General features: G+C 43.0%; 1 protein-coding gene across 20 annotated transcripts in view; it reads left to right on the top strand.

Moving 5' to 3' along the window:
• The window catches only part of st3gal3a (ST3 beta-galactoside alpha-2,3-sialyltransferase 3a), a 523,890-nt gene that overhangs the window by 334,324 nt on the left and 164,128 nt on the right, over window positions 1-25,438 (top strand). For all 20 annotated transcript variants that reach the window (XM_078218767.1, XM_078218753.1, XM_078218760.1 and 17 more), the window contains 2 exons: window positions 17,779-17,842; window positions 22,348-22,443. In XM_078218767.1, coding sequence (XP_078074893.1) covers window positions 17,779-17,842; window positions 22,348-22,443 — 160 coding nt within the window. The remainder of the gene's footprint in view (window positions 1-17,778; window positions 17,843-22,347; window positions 22,444-25,438) is intronic.

Here is a 25,438-nt window from a genome sequence, read left to right as displayed (position 1 = left end):
GAAAGAGCGCAGAAAAGATTTACTAGGATGCTACCAGGACTTGATGGATTGAGTTATAAAGAGAGGTTGGATAGACTCTGACTTTTTTCTCTGGAGTGTAGGAGGCTGAGAGGTGATCTTGTAGAGGTCTATAAAATAATGAGGGGCATAGATCAGATAGATAGTCATTATCTTTTCCCAAAGGTAGGGGAGTCTAAAACTAGAAGGCATAGGTTTAAGGTGAGGGGGAGAGATACAAAAGTGTCCAGAGGGGCAATGTTTTCACACAGAGGGCGGTGAGTGTCTGGAACGAGCTGCCAGAGGTAGTAGTAGAGGTGGGTACAATTTTGTCTTTTAAAAGCATTTAGATAGTTACATGGGTACGATGGGTATAGAGGGATATGGGCCAAATGCGGGCAATTGGGATTAGCTTAGGGGTTTTTAAAAAAAAAGGGCGGCATGGACATGTTGGGCCGAAGGGCCTGTTTCCATGCTGTAAACCTCTATGACTCTATGTTATCAGGTCGGTTTCACATAATATCATGCATGGATGCGTCACAAACTTAGGAACCCACTCATTTTATTCAAATATCATATTAAATGCTTATTGAGGCAATTAACATAGAGGGAGTGTGTGTGAGAGTATGTGAGAGAAAGCGCGTGTGTGTCAGAGAGAGCGATCATTCAAACTGCAATAATACAGACATAATACAGGCTATAAAACACCTTAAAAGGTCAGATTCACGCCAAGTGAGAAACCCATTTTTTTAAGAGCAAACTCGTTAGATCGGATTTTTAAATTGCTGCTGAGATCAGTGTCTCAGCCTTGCAGTTCGGAAATCTCTGATTGAATGGAGCGTTCATTTCATTAGGCATTGCAGAATTTTGGATAGTGTCTCTTCATTGAGAGGGGATTTCTGAAATCTCAATTAATTTTCTGTCTGTAAACCAGGGGTGAGTGGTGTCAACTCTCAGACACAGATGGGATTGTGCTCTCATTCGGAGACAGAACCTTCAGTGAGGAGGAGAGGAGGATTAGGAGGAATAGGAGGAGGAGATGGATGAGACTAAGGGATCAGAAGAAGGCCCAGGATGCTGTAGGTCCTCAGGATGGGAACAGCGTAGCACCTCAGTTCTCGATTATCAGGAGGAGCCTCGAGCCTCATCAGACGTACAGAAGACATTATAATGCACCAAACGATTCACCTACCTACAAGTGAGTGAGACTCACCGCCAATGTCGACTGAGGTTCTCAAGAGCAACTGTTATATCCCTTCCTGATGGTCAGTAAGGTTATCCATCCCAGCAACCCGTGTTACTCCCTCTCAGCAACCCGTGTCCCCATGAGTCTGGATGCTGGCAACCCGACAGCATCCCTGATGGCATGCGCCACCTCAATAGGCTGCCGACCGTTGCCACATCATCGCCATGGCGGGCACGGAGAGGCTGTCAATCAGTAAATAAACTAAGAAAACCCATGATGGAACTGAGTCACACTATTATAATGCATTTTACAGCTCTGACATCATGGATGTCAATTCTCTTTAAAGCAGGCATCCTTGGACAGGTTGGGGAAATACCTCTCTTGGATACTTACATTATGGGGGTGATCTTGCTTTCTCCCCTCGCCAGTCGATGGGCGGGCGAGCTGGCACGATCTCGCAAGAGGCAAATAATCACGTTTGCGCCCAATTTCTCACCTCTCACGATCTTACCAGGCCCAGATATCAGCCAGGTTATAGAAACCCCTCCCTTTGATACTTCCATTACAGGGGTGATCTTACCTTTCTGTCCCGCCGGTCGATGGGCAGGGCAAGCCGGTAAGAACGCGCGAGAGGCGGAAAATCGAGTTCGTACATGATTTCTCGCCTCTCACGATCGATGGGGCCAGAGATGGGGTGTTCACGCGGCGATTGCCTGGGCCGGGGTGGGGACTTTGTGTGGTGATTGATTGGGCTGGGGGTGGGGTTTCGCGCGGCTATTGATTGGGCCGGGGTTGGGCGATTCGTTGCACAGAACAGAGAGAGATCTGCACATGGGCAATTGCACTCTCTAGTGTGAGCAGCCGACTTTCTGGCTAGCTTAGGCCTGTCCCCTCTCCTTGCTGACGGGAATCAGATTGTGCATTTTTAACACAAAGTGGCGTAAGATTGCATTTTCAAACTCGCCCAAAAAATGGATCCGACATTGCCCCGTTTTCGCGCTTGTGCTGCACTTAGAATGTTTTGGTTAAGATCGCCCCTTATGTTGATTTCAGTCAAATTTGATTTGTTGATCTGTTAACTTTGGACTCTATTGATGAGTGCTAATGTGTTTATTGATAGTAAAGTACTTCGAAAGGGCCCTGAAAGACTCAATGCAAATGCAAATTCTTCCTTATTAGAGTCTATTTATGGCGTATTAGATCTGAATTCTTCATCCTTTTTATAGTGTTCAAAGAGGGAATTTCATTATTAGTGGAGAAATCCAGCATTTACCTCTGAGTCTCTGTTACAAACATAATATGGAGATGCTGGCGTTGGACACAGTAAGAGTTTTAACAACACTAGGTTAAAGTCCAACAGGTTTATTTGGTAGCAAATGCCATTAGCTTTCGGAGCGCTGCTCCTTCGTCAGATGGAGTGGAAATCTGCTCACAAACAAGGCACACAGAGAAACAAAATCAAGTTACAGAATACTGATTAGAACGCGAATCTTTACAGCTAATCAAGTCTTAAAGATACAGACAATGTGAGTGGAGGGAGCATTAGGCACAGGTTAAAGAAATGTGTATTGTCTCCAGACAGGACAAACATAATACAGTGTATTATGTCATGCTTCAGAGACTCATGAGACCGTTATATAAAAGTAGAAGCCTGTCAGGACCTGTGTAACTTGACTGGCACAATGCTTCATTTCCCATATGTTCTACAACTCACAGACCACCCGTTTCTCCCTCTGTAACAGAACTTATCCCAGTCCATCTATGCCTGAAGCACTCATCCATGCCAGACCCAGCTACTGTATTTCTGTCAAACCTTCCATCCTTCACATTCTTTAAATTTAAGCTCATCTTAAATTCTGCTCTCTCTATCATATTGTATAATCCTTGACTTTACTGACCTATATTGACACCTGGTCCGCTGACTTAAAATCTGATCCTCGTATTTAAATTCCAAGACGGCCTCACCCTCTCTGGCTCTGTAATGAGTAAGATTGTCAAAAGTCTATAATTAACTGCACAAAGTATTATAAATAAAACATTGTGAAGCAAAAGCCCAAATTGCAGTGAGGATTTGATAGTTGCATACATAAAGATGTGGCTGTGGCTTAAGATCCTTGGTTACAAAATATTCAGGGGGGAAAGAGTAAGAAAAAAACAAATAAGAGGTGGTGATCAAAGATTCCACTAGAGAGTAAGAACATAGGATTCTGATGATGAAAATGCAAGAACTGAATATCTTTGTTTAAAGTAAAGGAATAAGAAGGAAATGTTGGTGTTTTATAGCACCATGAAATCAGCAAAGACGAAAGGAAGACATATGTCGACAAATTGGAGAAAAATGCAGGTACAGCATTTGTATTCATTAAGAGCAGGACTGAGATCAATGCAATGAATAGAAAGAAGGCAAGGATTTCTACAATCTGCCTAGGAGCTCTTCCTGGATCAGTATGTTTCTGGTTAAAGAAAGAAATAATGTTGAATCTAGTTCCAGAAGATGATTTTGAAATGATATGAAATAGATAATGAGGTCCAGTATAAACATTGAAAAAGTGAAGAAGATGAGCAGGCGCAAGTCAAAAGAGTTAAGTAAACAAAATGTGTACTAGCTTGCATAATCCAGAAAAAATATTGATAAAAAATATTGACAGTGCACAATGGGAAATGCTCAAAGAGAAGATAAGATGATGCAACAAAAGCTGTAGCTTGTGTGTATATTTATCTGCATTTGCATACACTGTATATTTATGCACACAGGGAAAGTTTTCGCAATTTTGCTCTAAAACCCACCATGCCCATAACCAGGCTGAGCCCCCCAGCTGAATCAATTATCATTTAGAGTTTCTGTGAATTATGTTGCCTAGGTGGCTGCTCTCAATACTAATCTGGTTCTTTTGGGTGGCAGAATTAATCGACAGAATTTCAAAATGTTTTACATGAAATTTTAGAAAAAGTTACTGAAACTTTTGTATATTAACATAACGAGGAAATGATTCTGTATATTTTTCAAAAGTCATTTGTAATGATTTGAAATGAGCTTTCTCAAGTGGAATGTTCATGCTGTAATTATAAATGCTTATTGTTTTGTGATTGATCCATTTTCACCTGTATTAATCAAACTATAGGTATCCCCCATTTAAAACGTGTTCTAAGAATGCATTTTTGTTGTAATGCAATTTGTAAATTAGGGGCGCTCCCCAAATAGAGCTGCTTCCATTTTTGTTTCAGCACAGTAACTGTGCATGCTCTATCTTTTATAAAAACAGACTGCTGCTTCACCTCCCTCTGCTGTCTCTTCTCTTTTCCACCTCCTGTTTGTTGCCTCTCTCCCTCGCTGACCCTCCCACTTGCTGCCTTTCCTGCTTGTTGACTCTCCCATTCACGGGTGCTCTCCCACTCACCACATTTCCTGCCACCAACCCCACTCCGTCCTCTCATTCACAGTCTCTTTTACTCACTTCTTCCCCCTTGCCACCCCTCACCCGAGCCCTTGTTCACAGCAATGTTCAAGAGAGTGAAGAGGGAGGGGTGGGGCATGGTGACAGGAGGGATGACAAGCAGGAGGTAAGTAGTAAGAGTTTTAAAGTTGATAAGAGTTAGACAGAGGATTTTTGAGCCAGTTCGGTACAAGTCAGCCAGTGGAATTTTTCATGTAAAAATTACAGGTCAGTAACTTAACCCACCCTCATTACACGTTTTCCTATAGAAAAGTGATTTTCGTTCAATTCATTTTTGTTTAGCATGACATATTTTAGAACATGTTAGGAGTACTGCTCAACATGGAATGGTTGTATATAAAGTAATATGCTTTTAAAACAAACCTTTTTGAAATTATGTTTTAAAACAAGCACAATTTTGATCGCCATTTGCACCTGAATTGCCATTTGTGTCAAAGCATAACTGTACCTCATTTTGCTTTGTGATTGCTCCACTAAGCATTGTGCAATGTTGACCTCCTTTTGCATGTTTGTAAGAGATTCAGCAATCGCAGTGCTCCTGAACCTCAGGAGAGGTGTCTAGCTTGTCATTGGAATTATTATTGCTAGGACTTGGGGGTATAAACACTATCTGACAAGTTTTTGCCAAAGCTTAGATATTGTCCATGTCCTGATATGGGCTACATTGGAAGAGTTCAAAACAGAGCTGTAAGTGACTGTATCATTAGAAGACAAGCCCACTCCTGATTTTATGACTTGGGATGTCACTGTAATGTAACTAAAGATGGTTGGGACAGGAAGATTGCAATGAGGAATTCTGGCAACAACACCATGGGGGTCTTGTAATACATCTTTCTTCCTCTGTATAAGATCTGACTTTGGCCACTGGGAAGTGTCTGCTTTGACTCCATTCATTTCAGATTTTCTGGACTTTCTTGACGTTAAGTACAACTACTTCCAAAAAAGTAATGAAACAGATAAATACAAGAAAGAGGAAAACCTCCCGATAAACTGTATTACACGTAATTGAACTTTGAGCAATATTATGATCTCGATAGAGAATGACAATCTTGAAAAAGAGATGAATTTCCAAAATGACCAGCAGAAATAAGCTGATGATTTTAAACTTTTACCGTAACAAATAAACTAAAGTCAGCATAAATCAAACACTATTCAATCAGCAACATTGGACTAAAGAAAGTGTACTTTTGCATTAACTCATACAAGAAACATCAGTCTTATAATTCCTTTCACTGTGCATCGCACTTACGAGACTGAATCCCAAATTACTCCCAGCTTTCCAGCAGGCCAAACGTTTTGCCGTACCATGTCAGATTACAATTTACAGTGTCTTTCCACTCATCCCAGGTATTCCAGAACTAACTTCCACTAGGAAGACCCACCTCAACAAGTCCTTGATCCTTAAATCTCTCAAAGTTCTCTGTTTCCCCTTTTTTTTTGAACAGAGAATCAGCTCTCCTTAACATCCTACTTCTTTGCGAACAAAAAAAAAACAGCCTTTCCCTGTTCTTCACGGCAAGAGCAGCTGTCTCTTTACTCTGGCAAGGTGTGAAAACTGTCACTTTTCCCAATGCAACCAGATCACACGTACCTGTCTCTGGACAGAGTTTTATTACTATTACCATTCCCGCTATCCACAACATTCTGTTTCACCTCAAGTTAAAGGAGACATTCCTACAATCATAATATTAACACACAAGCAAAAAAAAACTAGAGGCGCTGTAACTCTCAAAAATAAAGAGAAAATGCAGGAAAATTCTCAACAAGTCTGCCAGCACCTGTGTAGGGAGAAGCAGAGGCCACTGACCTAAAATATTAATGCTGTGTCTGTCTCCACAGATGCTGCCAAACTTGCTGAGTATTTTTACCATTTTCTGTTTCATTTGTTTGAACAGCTTAAAGAATATTCTAGCTACCCAAGACAGTAGGCATTAATCCGCAGTAGAATTTTGCATCCAAAAATGATGCCAAACGAACAACCTAGTTTATTTTAGTGTACAGATCTTCAGGTGATGACATCATTAGTTCTTCTGTCAGCCCCAGATCTGAGATATTTAAAGAAGGAAGATATGTAAAGAGGACAAATTTAACCGCTTTATGCAGAGAGTGGTGAATTTGGTGAACGGGCTGCTCAAGGAGGCGTAGTATGGAGAAAATTTGAGGGAAATTATATAAACATTTCAATAGAATGAATGATTTGAGGATTTTAGCTTTTGGGATCAGATCACCCAGCTGGATGGCAACATTCTTTCCATTCATTTTTAAATCAGCTTTTTCCCTCTAAATCAACACAAAACAAGCTGTATTGCAAATGTCTTGTTTCAACAGCTAGCCCTCCTCCCCATCCCCAACGAATCAAAAATCATGCTGTGGTAAATAACAGAACTTAGAATATATTATGTACTCATTGATCAGAAAAAGAAAGCTTGGGTGAGATTCTCCCAAAAATATTCTGCGTAAAAACTGGAGTAAATCCCGCTGGTTTTTTCAGCGAGAGTGCACTGTGCACTGCAGAGTGCACTAGCGTGAATCACTCTGAAATTCAGTGGAAAGGGCCTATTCCCGCAGGAGAGGCCAGCAGCATAGCACTGAGTGGGTCACTGCACATGCACAGATCTGTCAGGATCAGCACATATGCAGTGGTCCCTGTCTGCTGGCCTCCCGATCACTGGTCAGCTCAATTGCTGGCCAGCCCCATGATCCTGCAATGCCAGCTGTACGACCTCCCCCCTCCCCCTCCACGGCCTCTGATCTCCCAGATATGTCTGGGCCAGCCTCGACCCCCCCCCCCCCCCCCCGCCCCTTCCCCCCACCCACCCCATCACCCCTCATCCCAGGCCCACTAATGATATTCAAAAGAGATTTATATGAGAGGCTGCACAGATTAGGCAGTTCTGTGCCGATTGCCGGCACGGAGCTGACAGCGTCAGAAATTTGGCGCTGGGAGATGCGCGAAAGCCTGGATGCCCAGCACGGATCGCGCAAATCGGATATCGCTAGAATCTCCTGGCCCGCAGCGCAGCGGGATGGGAGAATCGCCCCCCCCCCCTTTATATTTATATAGCTCCTTACGTGTCTTCAGCATACCCCCAAACCACAGAAATGCTTTTCAAAGATAATCACTGATGTTTTCATCTGCTACCAACCATCCCTGGAGTCCAGGCCCTATTTCAGAGATGATTATGCCACATCAGAATCCTGACATTTTATTGAAACTTGGCTTAAAACGTTTGATGCAGTAAATCGGAGCCCTCCTTGACAAGAAAATTGAACGTGACTCTGTTGGCTATTAGACCAGTTATGAAATCAGGTGTGACTTTTGATGAGCTGTGTGAATGAAGTCTGAAATTAAGTGTGCCATAGCAACTGTTTAATCATGTTATCCATGCTTGAATTAACTTGGATTGATTGTGTACGGTAAATGCCAGGCTCTGCCAGACAGAGGCTGGTTAGTACATTTCACTGATGCTTCAGTGCTTCAGTTCCATTGCAAGTGGAGAAGAGCGTGTGTCTGGAAAAATAAATTGCAAAGTAGCTTTTTTTAACTGTTGTTATGCTTGCTGCAGCAGGCAGGCAGTCAAAATGAGCTGGGCAGCTATTCTGCACCAGGTCTGATTTCCTCAGAAGTGAAACTGGTTGATTCATTCCAAAGGCTCAGAGAGTAGCTAAAGTAAACTTCTGTCTCTTCGAGGCAAAGAGAGGAGAAATGGCTGAAATGTTGAGCAAATATTTTATGTTGCGCTCATCCAGGCAAGTAGAGATTATTCCATCATACTCTTGACATGTGCCTTGGTGCCCATGCTTCGGGGAGTCAAGAAGTGAGTTACTTGCCGCATAATTTCCAGCCTTTAATCTGCTCTTGTAGCCACGGTATTTATTTGATTGGTCCAGTTCAGTTTCTTGTCAATGGTGACCCCCACCCAGGATATTAATAGTGTGGGATTCAGTGATGGGTGATGTCATTGAATCACTCATTGTCTGACACTCCTGTGTCCCAAATGTTACTAGCTACTTATCAAACCAAACCCAAATGTTGTTCAGGCCTTGTTGCATATTGACATGGACTGCTTCAGTATTTGAGATGTTGCAAATTAGGCTGAACACTGTGCATTCATCAACAGACATCCCCACTTCTGTGCTTAGATGGAAGGGAAGGTGTCAAGTCCACGGCAGATGTTATTTATTGAGCAAGCCAAACCCCTGAGGGAAATCTGACTTGCTAATCATAATTTTTTTTTGTATTTTAAATTTTTTACTCTGTTCTTAAAGTTACAAAGCCAATGCGCAGAGTGGACCTGGCAAAGCCGAATCCATCTCCTTGCTTGCTCCAAAAAACAAATTCAAATCCAATTGAGTCCAATTCATGGTCCCTACAAGATAGACAAACATGATCCAAGAACAAAGAACAGTACAGCACAGGAACTAGCCCTTCTGCATTGCATTCCATCTTGAGCTTGATCCAGTGCTTGATGTTCGCCAAAAGGCTGAGAAGGGAGGAGGAAAAGCTACTGATCCCTGAATCATAGAATTCCAGTAATACTTTTGGGATTTTAAATATTAACAAGATTTATTAACAAGAAGAAAAAAAAACTTAAGCATGTAAGATTAAAGTTACATAGTTAAAACTGTCTTACAAAACAGCCCCCCAAAAAACTCACTTGGTCAGAACATGTAAGTGTTATTCTCTTGCCAACAATTTCCTGATGGATTTTTTAACTTTAAAAATCTATTAATATTACCCAAGGCAAAAACTTGTGTTACTTTAATAAAGGTATACTACACGGCTCCTCAAACACTTCCTGTTGGCCGTGGAAATCCATGGAGGTTCCAAAACAACCTGCTTTCTGAAATAAAGATTTTACTGGCTTGAAAACTGAATGACTGCTTCAAATTTCACACCTTCTCCCAGCCCAGAGCTTGTCGCAGGACATCTCCCCCACACAGCCACACAACTGAACTCAACATCTTTCCTTAAATATCCTTTTCCCATTTCATCTCAGATTCCATTGTCCTCAGTCCCTCTTTGAATTCAACTTTTCCAAAATATAAAAATGATTTCATGTCTTACTATTGTCTCAATTTTCAGGTCACATAAAATGTAATAACCTTCCCTTGTTTACTTATGAAACATTTGTAAGTTGTAAAAGTCCCTTAAACTCTCCTTTGAACTTAACAACTGAACAGCCAAGTCCCTGCCTATCTCCTGATGCAAAATTTTAAAAGCCAACCTATTTACTTGGAGACCCAACTGCACTATAGCCTCTCATTACAACTACATGCACCTAGTACCTTTATCCTTTTATCTCTCAGCTCTTCCAGTCAATCTATCTCTATTAAGCCTTCTCAGTTTAATTAACCATGGACACACACACATACAGCCTTCCTTACAAAATACCACCATACTCCCAAAATATTTTAAAAAGTCATCTATCCTCATAAAGGACATTGATGAGCCAGCTGAAGGTAGTTCAGCCTTTGATACTACTCTGAGGAACTCCTCAATGATGTCCTGGGACTCAGTGATTGACTTCCTGATGCCTCAGAAAAGCAGCCAACATAATCAAGGACCCCATTCACCCCGGACATACTCTCCTAGCTTCTTCCCTGCTGCTGTCAGACTTTTGAATGGACCTACCTTACATGAAGTTGATCTTTCTCTACACCCTAGTTATGAATGTAACACTATATTCTGCACTCTCTCCTTTCCTTCTCTATGTACGGTATGCTTTGTCTGTATAGTGCACAAGAAACAATACTTTTCACTGTATACTAATACGTGTGACAATAATTCAAATCAAATCAAATCACAACTATCTTCTGTTGCATTTCTCCAGTGTCTTATATGACAATAGTACGTCCCAAAGAATTTTGCAGCCATTAAAGTACCGATGAAATGTTGTCACTATCGTGGTTTAAGCATACAGATCAGCCAATTAACACAGAGTAAGACTCTTACAAACCTTGGTGATGTCAGCTTTGATATGGACACTGAAAAAACTCAATTATTTTTATCAAGTGTTGTCTAATAGCTTTTATATCAATGAGAGAGGACAGATAAAATATCGTGTTCCTTCAACGCAGCATTAAAGTGCACAAACTCCTGCCTCCAAAATGAATGTGCTACCACTGAGCCACAGATGAACATCTTATAAGGTTTCTAATCTAACACTGTTGCTTCAATTGTTATGACAGTGCAGGTACTGTTGGTGAGAGTTTCTCATACATTTGATTGTACGTCAACACGCGGGATTGTAAGATTTGAAACAAATTCTGTCTAATTTAATTTTTTCTGCCTTTCACGGAATTTTGTTTATATTTATTTCAATTAGCGCTAGGAAATGTCTGGAGTCACAAACTGTTGTGAGAATGGAGACTAAGCCTAGCTCTAAGTAAAAGTAAATACAGAATTTTCATATTACTATTTGTCGCTAACTGAAATTAATGATCTGTTCTAGGTTGGGAAATAAAAATGTTCTGAAATAAAATAGTTCACTGCCTTTAGCAAATAAGGATTCATAGTATATTGTAGGTTTTGTGACTGTAGATATGGTGTCTCCCTGCCAACAGCTAATAAAATTAATTGTTTTTGTTTTAGGGTCATTCTGTTATCTTCCATTTATACTGCATGTTTGATCAGCCACTTAGTTTAAATCCATCAAGAGTTCTGCTAATGCTACAATGAAGCTGGATCGTGGAAGGTATACAATAGCACCCCTTGCAGTGATTCCTTAGCTTCAATTACCATTGGAAAGTGAAGAATTGCCAGGCTTTTGCATTTACCCAGGTACATGTAGGATATGGAGATATAAATGCAATTCTGTGCTGCAATAACTCAAAAGGATCCTTTTTTATAAATCTCAATAGTTCTTTGCATCTGAAAAACACTATGTTATCCATCAGGCAATATTATAAATTTCTTAGAATCCGCTTTCTGGAAGAAGGTTTAAGTTCTGGCCTCATCTTTTCAATGAGGGGTTGGAATTTGGCTTTTTCCCCTGCTGATCGTGATTTCAAAGATTTAGTGAATGCATTCATAGTTGACCCACGTAATGCATGTTTATAATAAATAATAATCAAAAATGTTGAAAATACTTAGTAGCATTTCTGTGGAGAAAAAAAAAGTTAATGTTTCAGTTCAGGTCACTGATCTTTGATCAGAACTGCAGAGAAGTTAAAATTGTAATAGTTTTTGTAAGTGAAAGGGTGGAGATTGGATAAAGGACTCAGGGGAAGGTTGATGATATGATCGAAGATGGGAGATATTAAGTTACAAAGGTTGGTGGTGCAGGGCAAAAAAGTGAAGATCATATGTCCCAAAGACTGGCGAATCGTATCAAGCAGCATGTCCCTTCCATTGTTTGCAATGGCCAAGGTACAGACAACACCCAAGCAGCCCATGCTTGTAAAACTGAAAGCACTGTGTCCAACATGATGTGATTCTGCGATTGGACAATATTTTTGAAATATTCCTCAGTGCACAAAGTATTACACCAACAATCAATTATAAATTATTAGTTGGGCTTGTAGTTGTGTGTACTGGAAGCTACATATATTTATAGACAGGACCCTGTTCTTTGTAGACAGAAAGAACATGTACACACATTGGGCCCAATTTTACCATTGCAAACGTGCGCAAAAACGTGGTAAAGTCGGGCGTGAGGCCATTAACGGGATCTGCGCCCGTATCCACGAAGATGGCCACTTTACCGAGGCCCAGGAATGGCCGCGATCCGATTCGCGCCCGAAACGGGCACAACGGCGATTTAAATGCATTTGCATGCAATTCAATTGAATTAATGAACTGCCTGCCCAACTTTATCAGCATTTCCCCCTTTACCACCGGGTTCGCCGATCCGGAATCGGGCCGAAATGGACATACTAAATAAAAGTCTGTTTCGGGTGCTCCAGCTGCTGAAGAGGTGAGTTCAGAGCTTCCAATGGCTCTCTGACTCAGATCGGTGATTGGGGGGAGGCGGGCCAGATCATTCTCTGGTGGGGGGGGGGCGTGGGGAGGAGGCGGCTGAGATGTACCTCTAGGGAGGGAGGCCGGATCATTCTCGGGGAAGGGGGTGGGGGAGGAGGAGGGGAGGCCAGATCGTTGTCTGGGGGTGGGGGAGAGGCGGGCCAGATCATTCTCTGGTGAGGGAGGAAGGAGGCCCGATCGTTGTCTGGTTGGGGTGGGGGGAGGGAGGCGGGCCCAATCACTCCCTCGTGAGGGGGTGCGGAGGGAGGAGGAGGCGGGTCAGATGTACCTCTGGGGGAGAGGGGAGGGAGGCCAGATCGCTCTCTGTGTGGGGGGGTGGGGGGGGGGCGGGTGGGGAGGGAGGCCAGATTGTTGTCTGGGGCTGGGGGAGATGCGGGCCAGATCATTCTCTGGTGAGGGGGGTGAGGGAGGAAGGGGGCCTGATCGCTGTATGGTTGGGGTGGGGGGAGGGAGGCGGGCCCGATCATTCTCTGGTGAGGGGGTGGGGAGGGAGGAGGAGGCGGCTCAGATGAACCTCTGGTGAGAGGGGGAGAGGAGGGAGGACAGATCGTTCTCGGGGGGCAGGAAAGTGAGGCCAGATCGTTCTCTGGTTTGGTGGGGGGGAGGAGGAAGGATGTATCTCTGGTGGGTGGGTGGGGGGGGGGAGGCCCGATCGCTCTCTCTCTCGTGGAGGGGGGAGGGGAGGGGGCCAGATGGATCTCTGATGGGGGGGGGGGGTCAGGGAGGTCCACTGCCACTCTGCGGGCGATCGGTGGGGGGGAAGGGGGCAGGTGGTCACGATCGGTCTGGGTAGCGGGGGGGGGTGGGTGGATAAGGGGGACAGTGATGTCTTTGGGGCCATCGCTCCCGCAAAATGCGGCCCGGGAGCGATCTGACACGGGCACGCTTTTTCAAATTTTTTTCTAACTGCGCATGTGCAGTTCAGAGCTCTGATCGTTTCGGGTGCGCTAAGCCCCGCCCACAGCGTGATTCAGACCCGTGATTTTTTTTTCAAGCTAAGTGCTAATGGGGGCGCCTGAAAGCTGATTTCCAAGTCGGATCTGAATTGCGCCCAGATTCAGCGCTTAGAATGAAAATGGTAAAATCGGGCCCATTGTGTCTGTTTCAACTGAACAAAGTGTCAGCCATTCGCCGACTCATTCCTCAGATCAATGCCTTAATAATAGAGTCAAGCTGCCTGGTTTCAATTTTCGAACAATGCTTGGCTGTTAACTGTCAGTCAGCATTAACTGGTGCATTCTCCATTGCAACACCTCTACCAGTCAAAATCTACTTGCCAACCAATCACTATTGGGCGCAATACTCCAGCTGAGGCTGAGCTAGTATAGCAAACAAAATGAGTATAACTTCCTTGCTTTGTACGCTATACCCCATTAATAAAACTAAGGATACTATATGCTTATGTTTTATTAACTGTGCTCTCAACCTGTCCTGCTACTTTCAATAACTTATGTATATGTACACTTAAGCCCCTCTGCTCTTGAACTCATTTTTGAGTTGTACCCTTTATTTTATATTGTCTCCATGTTTTTCCTACTAAATAAGTCACTTCTCATTTCTCCACATTGAATTTCACCTGCCACTTGTCTGTCCATCTCCCAACTTGCCTATGCCCTTTTGAGGTTTTACACACCTCCTCACTGTTCATTATGTTTCCAAATTTCGTAACAGTCACAAATTTTGAAATTGTGCCACATTCACTAAGATCTAGGTTACTAATAGATGTCAGGGCTCCCAACACTGACCCCTGGGGAACTCCACGACAAACCTTCCTCCAGTCTGAAAGACATTCATTAACCACCACTCTATTTCCAGTCACTTGGCCAAATTCGTATCAATGTTTCTACCATCCCTTTTATTCCATGAGATATAACTTTGCTTTTAGGTCTGTTCTGCGACACTGTATCAAATGCCTTTGGAAATTCCATGTACACTACATCAACAGCATTTCTCTTATCAACCTGTCTGTTACTCCTTCAAATGATTCTAGCAAGTTAAACATGATATTCCCTGAACAAATCCATGCTGGCTTTCCTTGATTAACTTTCATTTGTCCACACAACTATTAATTTTGTTCCAAATTGTTCTTTCTAGAAACTTCCCCACCAAAGTTAAACCGACTGACCTTTAGTTGCTGAGCTTACTTTTACACACTTTTTTCAACAAGGGTGTAACACTTGCTATTCTCCAGTCCCCTGGAGTTCAATTCCCATCTTGGGTGGGTGACTGTGGAGTTTGTACGTTCTCCCTGTGTCTGCGTGGTGCTCCGATTTCCTCCCACTGTCCACAGATATGCAGGTTAGGTGCATTGGCCACGCTTAATTGTCCCTTAGTGTCCAATTATGTGTAGGTTAGGTGGATCAGCCATGTGCAGGGTTACGGGTATAGGGCGGCGGGGAGGGCCTGGAATGTCCTTTTGGAGAGTTGTTGCAAACCCGATGGGCCGAATAGAAATTCAAAAGTTAGAACCGGTTTTGGTATTGTTTTTGACTTTAACGTTCATGGATTTTACAGATGGCAATTTTCAGATTCTTTTCCTATTGAGTGTAAATTGCCTAAATCCACTTGAGCATGTCCAAATAGTATTTAAGCTTAACGTAGTGAAGCATTTCTTAATCTGCCAAACTCAGCTTTATGCTTTGACAGGGCGTTTGTTACATTGTAACTTGATTTCAGTTCATAAAGTGAGGAATTTCTTTTTATCCTTAAAGTGTTGACATTCCAAGGAATTTTGTGCATTTTGTGCAAGACGTTTTTTAAAATGGGATTTCAGCTCGCTGTCCAGCAGCTATTAACATTGCAAAAGCCCCATATTTATGATGCTGATTGCATTAGTTTTGCATGGCTAATTGCACATCAAAGGCTAAAGTTCCAAAAGTCAACTTCACAATGTTTTAATTTGATGCCACTAGTACAGGTCTGATAAAACATAAAAGCAACTTCTGCCCTGGTTCAGGACCGCCTACAGTAATCATTTTAATTCACTGTAATATTGGTATACTTTCTGCAGTTGTAATGATAGTGAAATTGTCAGCATTTGCTGCCTTTACACATCTTAAACTCACTGCAGCTTTTTGAGTTCACTCTGCTGCAATTAAATGTGGAAACCCAAAAGTTGCTGTTCGTGATTCTATACGATTGTTAGGAAGCGCTGGTAAAGCCCCTGCAGGCTGCAATCCATTAGAAACCATTAAACTTGTATTATAATACTGCAGATGTCGGCATTTAAGCCGAACATTGAAGCCTTGAAAAATCTCTCCAAAAGCGAAGATTGACTTTTACCCTCAGAATAGAAATGAACCCCCAGTGTGGATGGTTGCCATTTTGAAATGTGATTGGCATTTCACAGAGTGGGTGTGGCTTAAACCCCTGTGCATCTTTGTAAAGCAGCCCATGTTGCCTGCTTGATCCCTTGCACCCTGTTATATGCTACAGGTAAGTAAGCATACATTTGTGCAAATTTGACGCTGAATGCTAATACTGAGCATAGCATATTGTTGCTGAAATTTATATGCTGAGTATATGCAAAACATGATTTTTGGAGCTGGAAAAATAGAATCGTCTTTTTAAAAATGTATTCTATCTGTGAGCGTTGCTGTCCAGGCCAGCATTTATTGCCCTTGTAACTTGTATGCACAATTTATGTTGTCTGTAAGCCTGTTTGTGACATTAATAAACAAATTTAAAACTTAAACTTATATCCTTGATTTTGTTTATTCTGATAATTGCAAAGCTTTCTAATTATTGTTTGAACTTTGTGTTGTCCCAGCATTTGTTTTGCTCTCTATGACGTATAATAAAAAGTGAAGGATGGCCAGTGCATTTTACTTCCTGTTTTACTGTCTGCGAGAATACGTTAATGTAATTGGCTGCTTACACTTGTTTAATGACAGCACGTTTGCTGGATGCTTCGAGATCCCCTTGACATGATGTCAGATTTCAAACTAATGTCAGGAAAAATGTAATACATACCACAGCACATTCATTATGGTTAACTTTATTCAAGGTCAGCAACAAGTACAATTGCTTGGCTGCTGTGCTGAGAAGTCCTGGCCGTTTTAGCGCTGGTTCTGAAAACTAGTTTGTTCGCCCTGTTTTGGGATGTTTTCTCTCGAAGTTTAACCCAGTCTTAAAATTGAAATAATAAGTGACAATTTTGATATGTTTCATCAACAAAATAGCAGCTAGGCAGAAGTACTTATTGAAATAATAGGAACATAGGTTTTTGGAGCTGGAGTAGGCCATTTGGTCCTTCAAGCCTTCTCTGCCATTCAGTGAGATCATGGCTGATCTAATGGTGATGTCAACACCACTTTCCTGGATCCATCCCATAACCCTTGACTCTCTTGTCTATCAAAAATCTATCCAACTCAGCCTTGAATAAATTCAGTGATGCAGCCTCCACTACTTTTTGAGAAAGAAAATTCCACAGACTAACGAGCCTCTTGAGAGAAAACAAATTCTCCTCATCTCCATCTTAAAAGGGAGACTTCCTCCCCCACAAGAGGAAACATTCTCTCGCTATCCACCCTATCAAGTCCCCACAGATCTTATATGTTTCGATAAGATCACCTCTTTTTCTTCTAAACTCCAATGGGTATAGGTTTTGCCTGTTCAACCTTTCTTAATAAGATAAGCCCTTCATCCAAACAATGAGGAATCCTTGAAGTGGGTCACCAGCCTTCCTGCACTCTCACCCAGCAAATGTTCTCTGTTAACCTCAAAAGTCGATATGTTCTGCTATATAAAATTGAAGATGAAAATAACTGTCTTCCCAATTTTTTCTAGCCTGGAGGTATCTAGTATTTTGATAATTTTTGAAACTAGTCCATGCAGAATCTGTGGCAACAGCACCAATTCATGCAGCTCTCATCATTTGAGATTTGGTGAGCAGTATTGACTTGTATAACACAATAGTAAATAGAAAAGCTGCAGCATTATGTTGTCATTAATGAATAAAGTTAGAACATTTCTCTTGCCTTGAGGAAAAAAAACCATGAAATATGATTCACCAGTTCTGTGATTTTTTTTGTTTTAAAAATACTGGAATAAAATATAGTATGAAGAAGAAAGAAATCGTATTATTTAGAGTGGGATGAACAGTATATAAAATAAGAGCTACTTGTTTGCTGAATACAGTTTTTTGTTTTTTGCAGAAGCAGTTATACAGAAGATTCTAGGAATAACTAAACATTACACCTTGACTTCATACCTGGACAGGTAGGTACAGTGCAATGTACAAGATCCAGGAAGTAATAGTGAAATTTTGAATTTGAGGCGAATGTTAATTCTTGGGGAGAGAAGATGGTTCCAGTTGAGTACTATGAAATTATTACTGATTTTAAACAACTTAGATGCTGCAGTGTCAGTCTAAAGCATGCTGCTAGTTTGATCTCGATAAGTGGCAATTTTTCCAATGCTGGCAAGTATGCCCAAGATCGATCATGTTGAGGGTTGATCATATGGAATGAATAGTTGTATTTCGCCTTTAGATGTTGTTTAGGGTTCTGAGGATGACAAAATGTTTCTCTCTCTTCCAGCTTCTCTCATGTGACAGCAGTTGTTTCGTGAATTGGGAAACTTGCCATCAGTTTGAGATTGGTCATTAAAGTTTTTTGTGGGTTCTGGAAATCACAAGTCCCACCAATTGTAACTAGATACATTGAAGGGTTAAAGGATGGCTCCGGGGACATTGGTGGCGTAATTCTTTTATCCAGTATTGTGTATCAGGAAATGTATAATTTGTATTGGTGCTCATCAAATAAATCGCTGAACCTGTTCCAAAAGTAATGACTCATTCAAGAATGTAATCACTGCATTTTCACCTGTACTACATCATGCACCCCTATCCTTGCAAAGCACTGATAACTCTCTGATTGAAAGAATTGATTCTAAGATAGTAATTCTTTCCGGTTAGATTCCTCTGCAGGTCACTCCTCACTACCTCTGCAATCTCCCCTCTAACATCATATTCTGGAATGCACCCTTCTTTCCTCCAAGACTACGGGCCCGATTTTACCATTTTCATTCTAAGTGCTGAATCTGGGCGTAATGCAGATCCGACTGAGAAATCTGCTTTCAGGCGCCCCCATACGCACTCAGCCTGAAAAAAAAATTGCCAGTCCCACGGCTGAAACGATCGGAGCTCTGAACTGCGCATGTGCAATTAGAAAAAAAACTTGAAAAAGCACACCCGTGTCAGATCGCTCCCGGGCCGCAAAAAGCGGAGAAAACGGCCCGGGAGCGAAAAGCGGGAGCGATGGCCCCCACCCACATCACTGTCCCCCTTATCCACCCCCCCCCACTATCCACGCACATCACTATCCCCCTTATCCACCCCCCCACTATCCACACACATCACTGTCCCCCTTATCCATCCCCCCCACACACATCACTGTCCCCCTTATCCACCCCCCCCACTACCCACTCACATCACTGTCCCCCTTATCCACCCCCCCCACTACCCACACACATCACTGTCCCCCTTAACCACCCCCCCACTATCCACACACATCACTGTCCCCTTTATCCATCCCCCCCACTACCCACACACATCACCATCCTTCTTATCCATCCCCCCCACTACCCACACACATCACTGTCTCCCTTATCCACCCCCCCCGCTACCCAGACCGATTGCCATCCCTGCTCCGTCACAGATCACCCGCAGAGTGGCAGCAGACCCCCACTGCCCCCCCACGCCCCCACCAGAGATCCATCTGACCCACCCCGCCACCAGAGATCCATCTGCCCCCCCCCCTCCCCCAGTGAGTGATTGCCCACCCCCCCCCCCCCCCCACCAGAGATACATCCTATCCGCCTCCCCCCCCAGACAACGATCTGGCCTCATTCATTCCTCCACCCCTGCCCCCCCCCCCCCCCCAAACAGAGGAACATCTGATCTCCTCCTCCCCTCCCAACCAGACAACGATTTGGCCTCACCCCCCCCCCCCCCCCCCCCCACCAAACCAGAGAATGATCTGACCCTCCTCTCCCCCACCACTGCTTTGAGTCAGTGAGCTGTTGGAAGCTCTGAACGTGCTCTTCAGCAGCTGGAGCGCCCGATTCAGACTTTTATTTAGCAGGTCCATTATGGCGCGGTTCCGGATTGGCAAACACGGTGGTAAAGGGGAAAATGCTGATAAAGTTGGGCGGGCAGTTCATTAATTCAATTTAAATGCATTTAAATCGCCGTTGCGCCCGTTTTGGGCACGAAGCGGATCGCCGCCATTCCCGGGTTTCGGTAATGTGGCGATCTGCGCGGACACGGGCGCAGATCGCATTAATGGCCTCACACCCGACTTTACCATTTCGGGCGTGACGCAATGGTAAAATCGGACCCTACCTTAGTATACATTTCTGTTCCATCATAAGTAACTACTGCTTCACTCTGTCGCTCTCGTCCTCTTTTCTTGGCATCTTTGCCCTTCCCTTCCCTCTGTGCTTTCAAACGTTTCCTAAACTGTGCTTTTACCTCTCCATCCATCTCTTCCCTTTCTCTCTCCTGCTCCTTGAATGCTTGTTGCCTACCTCACTATGAAACTGGTTGGAATGTCTTTCTGTATATGAGGAGCAGCATAGTAATTTGTGTTTCTACATTTTTTATAACAGTATAGAAATCTATTTTTACTACTTTAACTTTCAACTTATAAATTGATAAATTTTGGGATGTTACTCCTTAGATTTTAATATTATCACTCGAGGGCCATCTCTTCAATCAGTCACTCTGATCACAAAGCACCTTGCCACACCCACCAGCTTTGACTTGCAGGTTTTCCCAAGTTGAGTACTGAGTGTCACGTGAGACTTCCATTTTGTACTTCATATGAGCCACTTTACACTAGATGTATTGAATAATGCCACGTGAGATCCATTAACATTATGTGGAGAAAATCAAGCTGACTGTGATGCATCCTTTGGCAGTAAGCAAAATATGTAACATTCAGTAACTATTGATTGGCACTGTATGATCTTGCAACTCGGTGTATTCATTGAACATGCTCGATGACAATGAGTTTGATGGTGCCGTGTTTGAGAGCCATCTTCCTGAAAATTGTGATGATTTTTGAAAGAATATTAATTTTAGTAGAATAAAATGGGGCAATAAAGTAGGTATTTGAATCCGCCCAAAATAGTCTAGCCCACAACTAGCTTTCTCCACAGCACAATAAATATTGTCTGTCCACTTTCTCAAATGCATTTTTGCATCTTGAAAATTGTTAGGCCATTGTGACCACCTGTTCTTCTAATTTAAAAAAATGACGTCATTTGTTGGACATCGTCAACGGCATACTGTCTTTTAATAAAGTCCACATGATTTGATTAACGTTATTAATCTCTCCATGTCAGGCCAAGTTCATACCAAAATTATAACTCCACCTTCAGAGGGGATGTTAGCTGATAACCTAACACATGTTTGTCCTCTTCTGTGTTCTCAGTTCGTCACTCATGCTTACATTCTCCTAAAATTATTTCAGAGATTTAATATGCCTTGTGAATTGTTGGACAATTGATTATATGTGACAAACATTCTTGAAAAGTTGGCATTCTTGAAAACAAAACTAATATTGAGAATTAGTTCATTTTATGTAAATCATTTCTTTTCTCATATCTTATATCCACAGATCCGTCATTGAGAGCTTTAATAAATATTGTGAATGGCAGGAATTCCAGGTTATATCCCGAGGGGATTTTGGTCACAGCTGCTCAATTAGAATTATTGCCATTGATAACTCCTCTCTGTTTCCTATTATCTAGCAAGTTAATATTCCAATTCCAAATTTCCTTCATGATCCCGTGAGATTTCACTTTGACCATTAGTTTCATGTAAGACTGTATCAACTGCTCTCTGAAGTCAAGCTGCATGACATCCACTTAGTTGCCTTTATCCAGCAACCATGATACAGCCTCAAAGATTTTAATAAACCTACTGGGAACAACCTGCTTCTTATAATTCAGTGTTGGTTCATATTTATTTCCTTTGGTCTCCCTTGGCGCTTTTGATTTAGTTCCTGTATAATAAACTTTATTTTCCTACTCTATCTGTCAAACTAATGTTCTTCTAATTACCAGGTCATGGTTCTGTGCTGTAAGGGAAAACTGAGTCATAATTGGGTGTCCTGTTTCTCCTTTGCCAATGAGTAGATAGAACCTTCTGCCAGAGAACTCTCCTTCTGCATTAAAAATCATCACTGTACAACCTTTCAAAATGTTTTCTTTCTAGATTAATATGTGAAATTGCACCAAGTATGGAGGCTTACTGTATATTTGGGACTGTTTCCATTTAGAGAAATATTATGCACCCCGCTGTAGCCCTATTTGCATTACCATTGTACATTTAGATTGGATTCAAATTTACCTCCGGAATTCTACCTCCCTGCCTGCCACGGGAATCGGAGTGGGCGAGGTGCGAACAATGAGAAGGTCCGTTGACCTTGGATGGGATTTTCCGGTCTCAGGTCAAGTGAGGCCGTAAAATCCTGCCCAGAGTATGTTTCTTTTCCTGCCTTTGATATACAACAAACGGTTCACTCCTTAAAGTCATGGCCCTAATGGGGGGGCCTGCGTAACCACTTGCAATGAAGTCAGTGGAATTTTGTAATATTCCTCTATTAGTAATAGTGTGGTGAACATCAGAATTATTCTGCAAATTTAAGTTTGAAATTGAAATGTAGCCTTTCTTTGGAAACCTTCGTAAACAGTCCATAAACCTTTGTCTCTTTCAGTTTAAGCTGCAAGCGATGTATTATAATGGGCAATGGAGGAATAGTGGCCAACAAATCCCTTGGATCAAGAATTGATGAATATGATGTTGTAATAAGGTGAGTATTTTTTCATATTGACATTGAATGGGAAAATAATGACATGCCTTGTTTACTAATTACCCTCTTTTAAATCAGTATCAGCAATTCAGACATGAAAGCTAGCCACAATATAGTTTTATTTTTCTTGTGGGTAAGCATGCAAGTTTTCTTTTCTTGAACTTTCTCATTTACTCATGTGTGAAGCTCCATCTTTTACATCTGTTACTACTTCTTTGCAGTCACCCTTGTTTGGAGGTGACCTGCCAGCTCACATACAGATATACACAGACACACACACTCTTTCCATTTGCTTGCTGCATATTCAAACTCCTGTTAACCACTTCGTTTTTTGATTGATGGCCAGCGCTTGACCATATGGTAACCTAACAGAAAATGTTACGTCAGAATGGCTGCACTTTTTTAAATCCATATGTTACTAAAATGAGTTATTTTTCCTTTCTGCCCTTGTTTCCTGAGGTTTGAGTTTCTGCTGCTGCTTTTGTCTATCAGGAAACTTTATTGAGTACAATACAACAGTGCTGGGGCAGTCCATCAATGCTTCTAATTAGGCTGTTGCTCAAAGTCCATCAAGAGCAGGAAGGTTAAAATAGATTCAGGTACATTATTTACACCAGAAATTTTAGTTTTCCAGACTTACATTCTGACTAGCATGGATTGAATTATTGCTGCATAAAACCCTTTCTTTCTGTCATCTGATTCCACAATGCCTGTGGCCTATTGCCACAAGTGTAAAATGCCCCCTGTAGTTAGTTAATATTGGCATGTCACAGACAACTAGAGCTAAAAGCGCTGGGATTGTAGTGAAATAATGAAAACTTGTGAAATAATGAAAACTTCCTATGTAAACTTGCCATACTGTAATTATTTATTGTCAGTGGTGGTACTTTAGCACCTGTTTTGCATTGCGGTTGTTCACTTTATGATGCAGAGAAACTGATATTCTGCAGCCCACCCTGCTTCCTAAGCTTCTATAAGTTTGATGCTTAATTCCAATCTTGTATCATCTGAAGATGAAATTAGCACTCAGGAGATATTAGGGCAGATGAACAAAAGCTTGGTCAATGATATAGGTTTTAGGTTATGTCTAAAAGGAAAAAGGAGAGGGGTTTAGGAAGGGAATTCCAGAGTTTAAGGCCTCAGCAGCTGAAAGCATAGCCGTCATGGAGTTGAAAGTAAGTGGTCTTAGTGATAGTCATAGAGCCCGATTTTACCAAAACTTCGCGCCCGAAATGGCGGTAAAGTTGGGCGTCGGGCCTATGCCGCGATCCGCACCCGATTCCTAGCGGATCGCGTCTTTACCAACGGCCAATTTGGGCACCGTTCCGGTGCGCACCCAAATCGGCTGGCACGACGATTTAAATGCATTTGCATGCATTTAAATCGACTTAATGAAGCGCGCGCCCAACTTTACCATCAATTCCCCCTTTACCAGCGTTCGACCCAATTCGCGTCCGCGCCTTTACCGTACTGATAAATAAAATTCCAACTTATACTTTTATTCGGCAGGGGAATCGCCGAGGCCCACCCTTCGCGGACACCCCCTCTAACCACCCCGGCAGACCCCCCCTCCCCGGATCGGACCCCTCTGGGAGGCAGCCCCTCCCCCCCGGGATCGGACCCCTCTGGGAGGCAGGCACCCCCGGCAGAGCACACCCCTAATCTACCTCGATCGTGGTCTCCCTCCACCATCCTTCCCGCTCACCTTCAGTCCTTCGACAGCCTGCAGCACGTTCCTGGACACTGACTTCGAGCCACGGCTGAAGTGACCGGGCTTCACACAGGTCCGCTGGCGTCTGCCGGAGGAGGGGGGGGGCGGGCCCAGTTGGAATTCTGGTGGGGGGGAGGTGTGGGATGAGGAGAGGGGACGGGACCACATCGTCCTCTTGGAGGTGGGGGGGGGGGGAGGAGGTGTGACTTATCATCCCCTGGGGGGCTGGAAGGGGAGGGGGGTGTGTGACGTCTCATCCTCTGGGTGGTGGGGGATGGGAGGGGAGGGGGTGTGATGTCTCATCCTCTGGGTGGTGGGGGGTGGGAGGGGAGGGGGTGTGATGTCTCATCCTCTGGGTAGTGGGGGGTGTGGAGGGGGTGTGATGTATCATTCCCTGGGAGGGGGAGAGGGGGTGTGACTCTCATCCTCTGGTCGGGGGGGTTCCGCTGCAGTCGATCCCTCCTGGCACTATCACTGGTACACTACCAGCCACAGCCATCTCTCTCACACTCTCGCACCTGCAGGGAAGAGTAATCTGTGGCTGGTAGTGTACCAGTGATGGTGCCAGGAGGGATCGACCGCAGACAGGCAGCGGAACCCCTCCCCCCGACCAGAGGATGAACGGCAGAGAGACTCTCTCCACTCTCTGCTTTTTTTTTCGTGCCCGGGCGCGTTCTGTCAGATCTTTTCTGAACTGCACTGCTGGAAAGAAGCATATGGGCGCGCTGGAGCGTGGCCTCCGGGCTCGGATCTATTTGACGCCCGCACCCGGCACTTAGTCTCTAAATGGTAAAATCGGGCCCATAGAGTCATGCAGCACAGAAAAGGCCCTTCAAACTATTGAGTCTACACCAACACTATAGGCGCGCTAATCCCATTCTCCCTATCCATTCAAGTCTGCATCCCTAAAATTTAAGGGATCTGAGATGAGGGCCATAACAGGACAAAGGTAAGAATCAGAAAAACAATGGTTTTAATGGAGACGAGGACATCAAAGGTAGAAGTAAGTGTATGGTTGAAGTGTATGGTTGAACAGATTGGTAGCTACCAAAAGATTGCCTACATGCAATGCCGGAAGAGTTCTATTAGTAATTTGCAACATTTGAAAGGTTTTCAAGGCTATACTATGCTCTCTAGTTTGGATGACAACCCAGGCTTGAATTTCAGAGGGCGACATCCATTTTCTTTTGTTGGTATGGGTTAGGGAGCAGAGAATCAAAGGTTCAATTATAATTAGACTTTGCTGAAACTACTCATGACATCAGATTAATGGTTAAAAATGTA

Source organism: Mustelus asterias, chromosome 8 (assembly GCF_964213995.1).
Source record: "Mustelus asterias chromosome 8, sMusAst1.hap1.1, whole genome shotgun sequence".
NCBI classification, from domain to species: domain Eukaryota; kingdom Metazoa; phylum Chordata; class Chondrichthyes; order Carcharhiniformes; family Triakidae; genus Mustelus; species Mustelus asterias.
The sequence above is the reverse complement of the archived record's forward strand: the minus strand, read 5'-3'. Positions and strand labels throughout refer to the sequence as shown.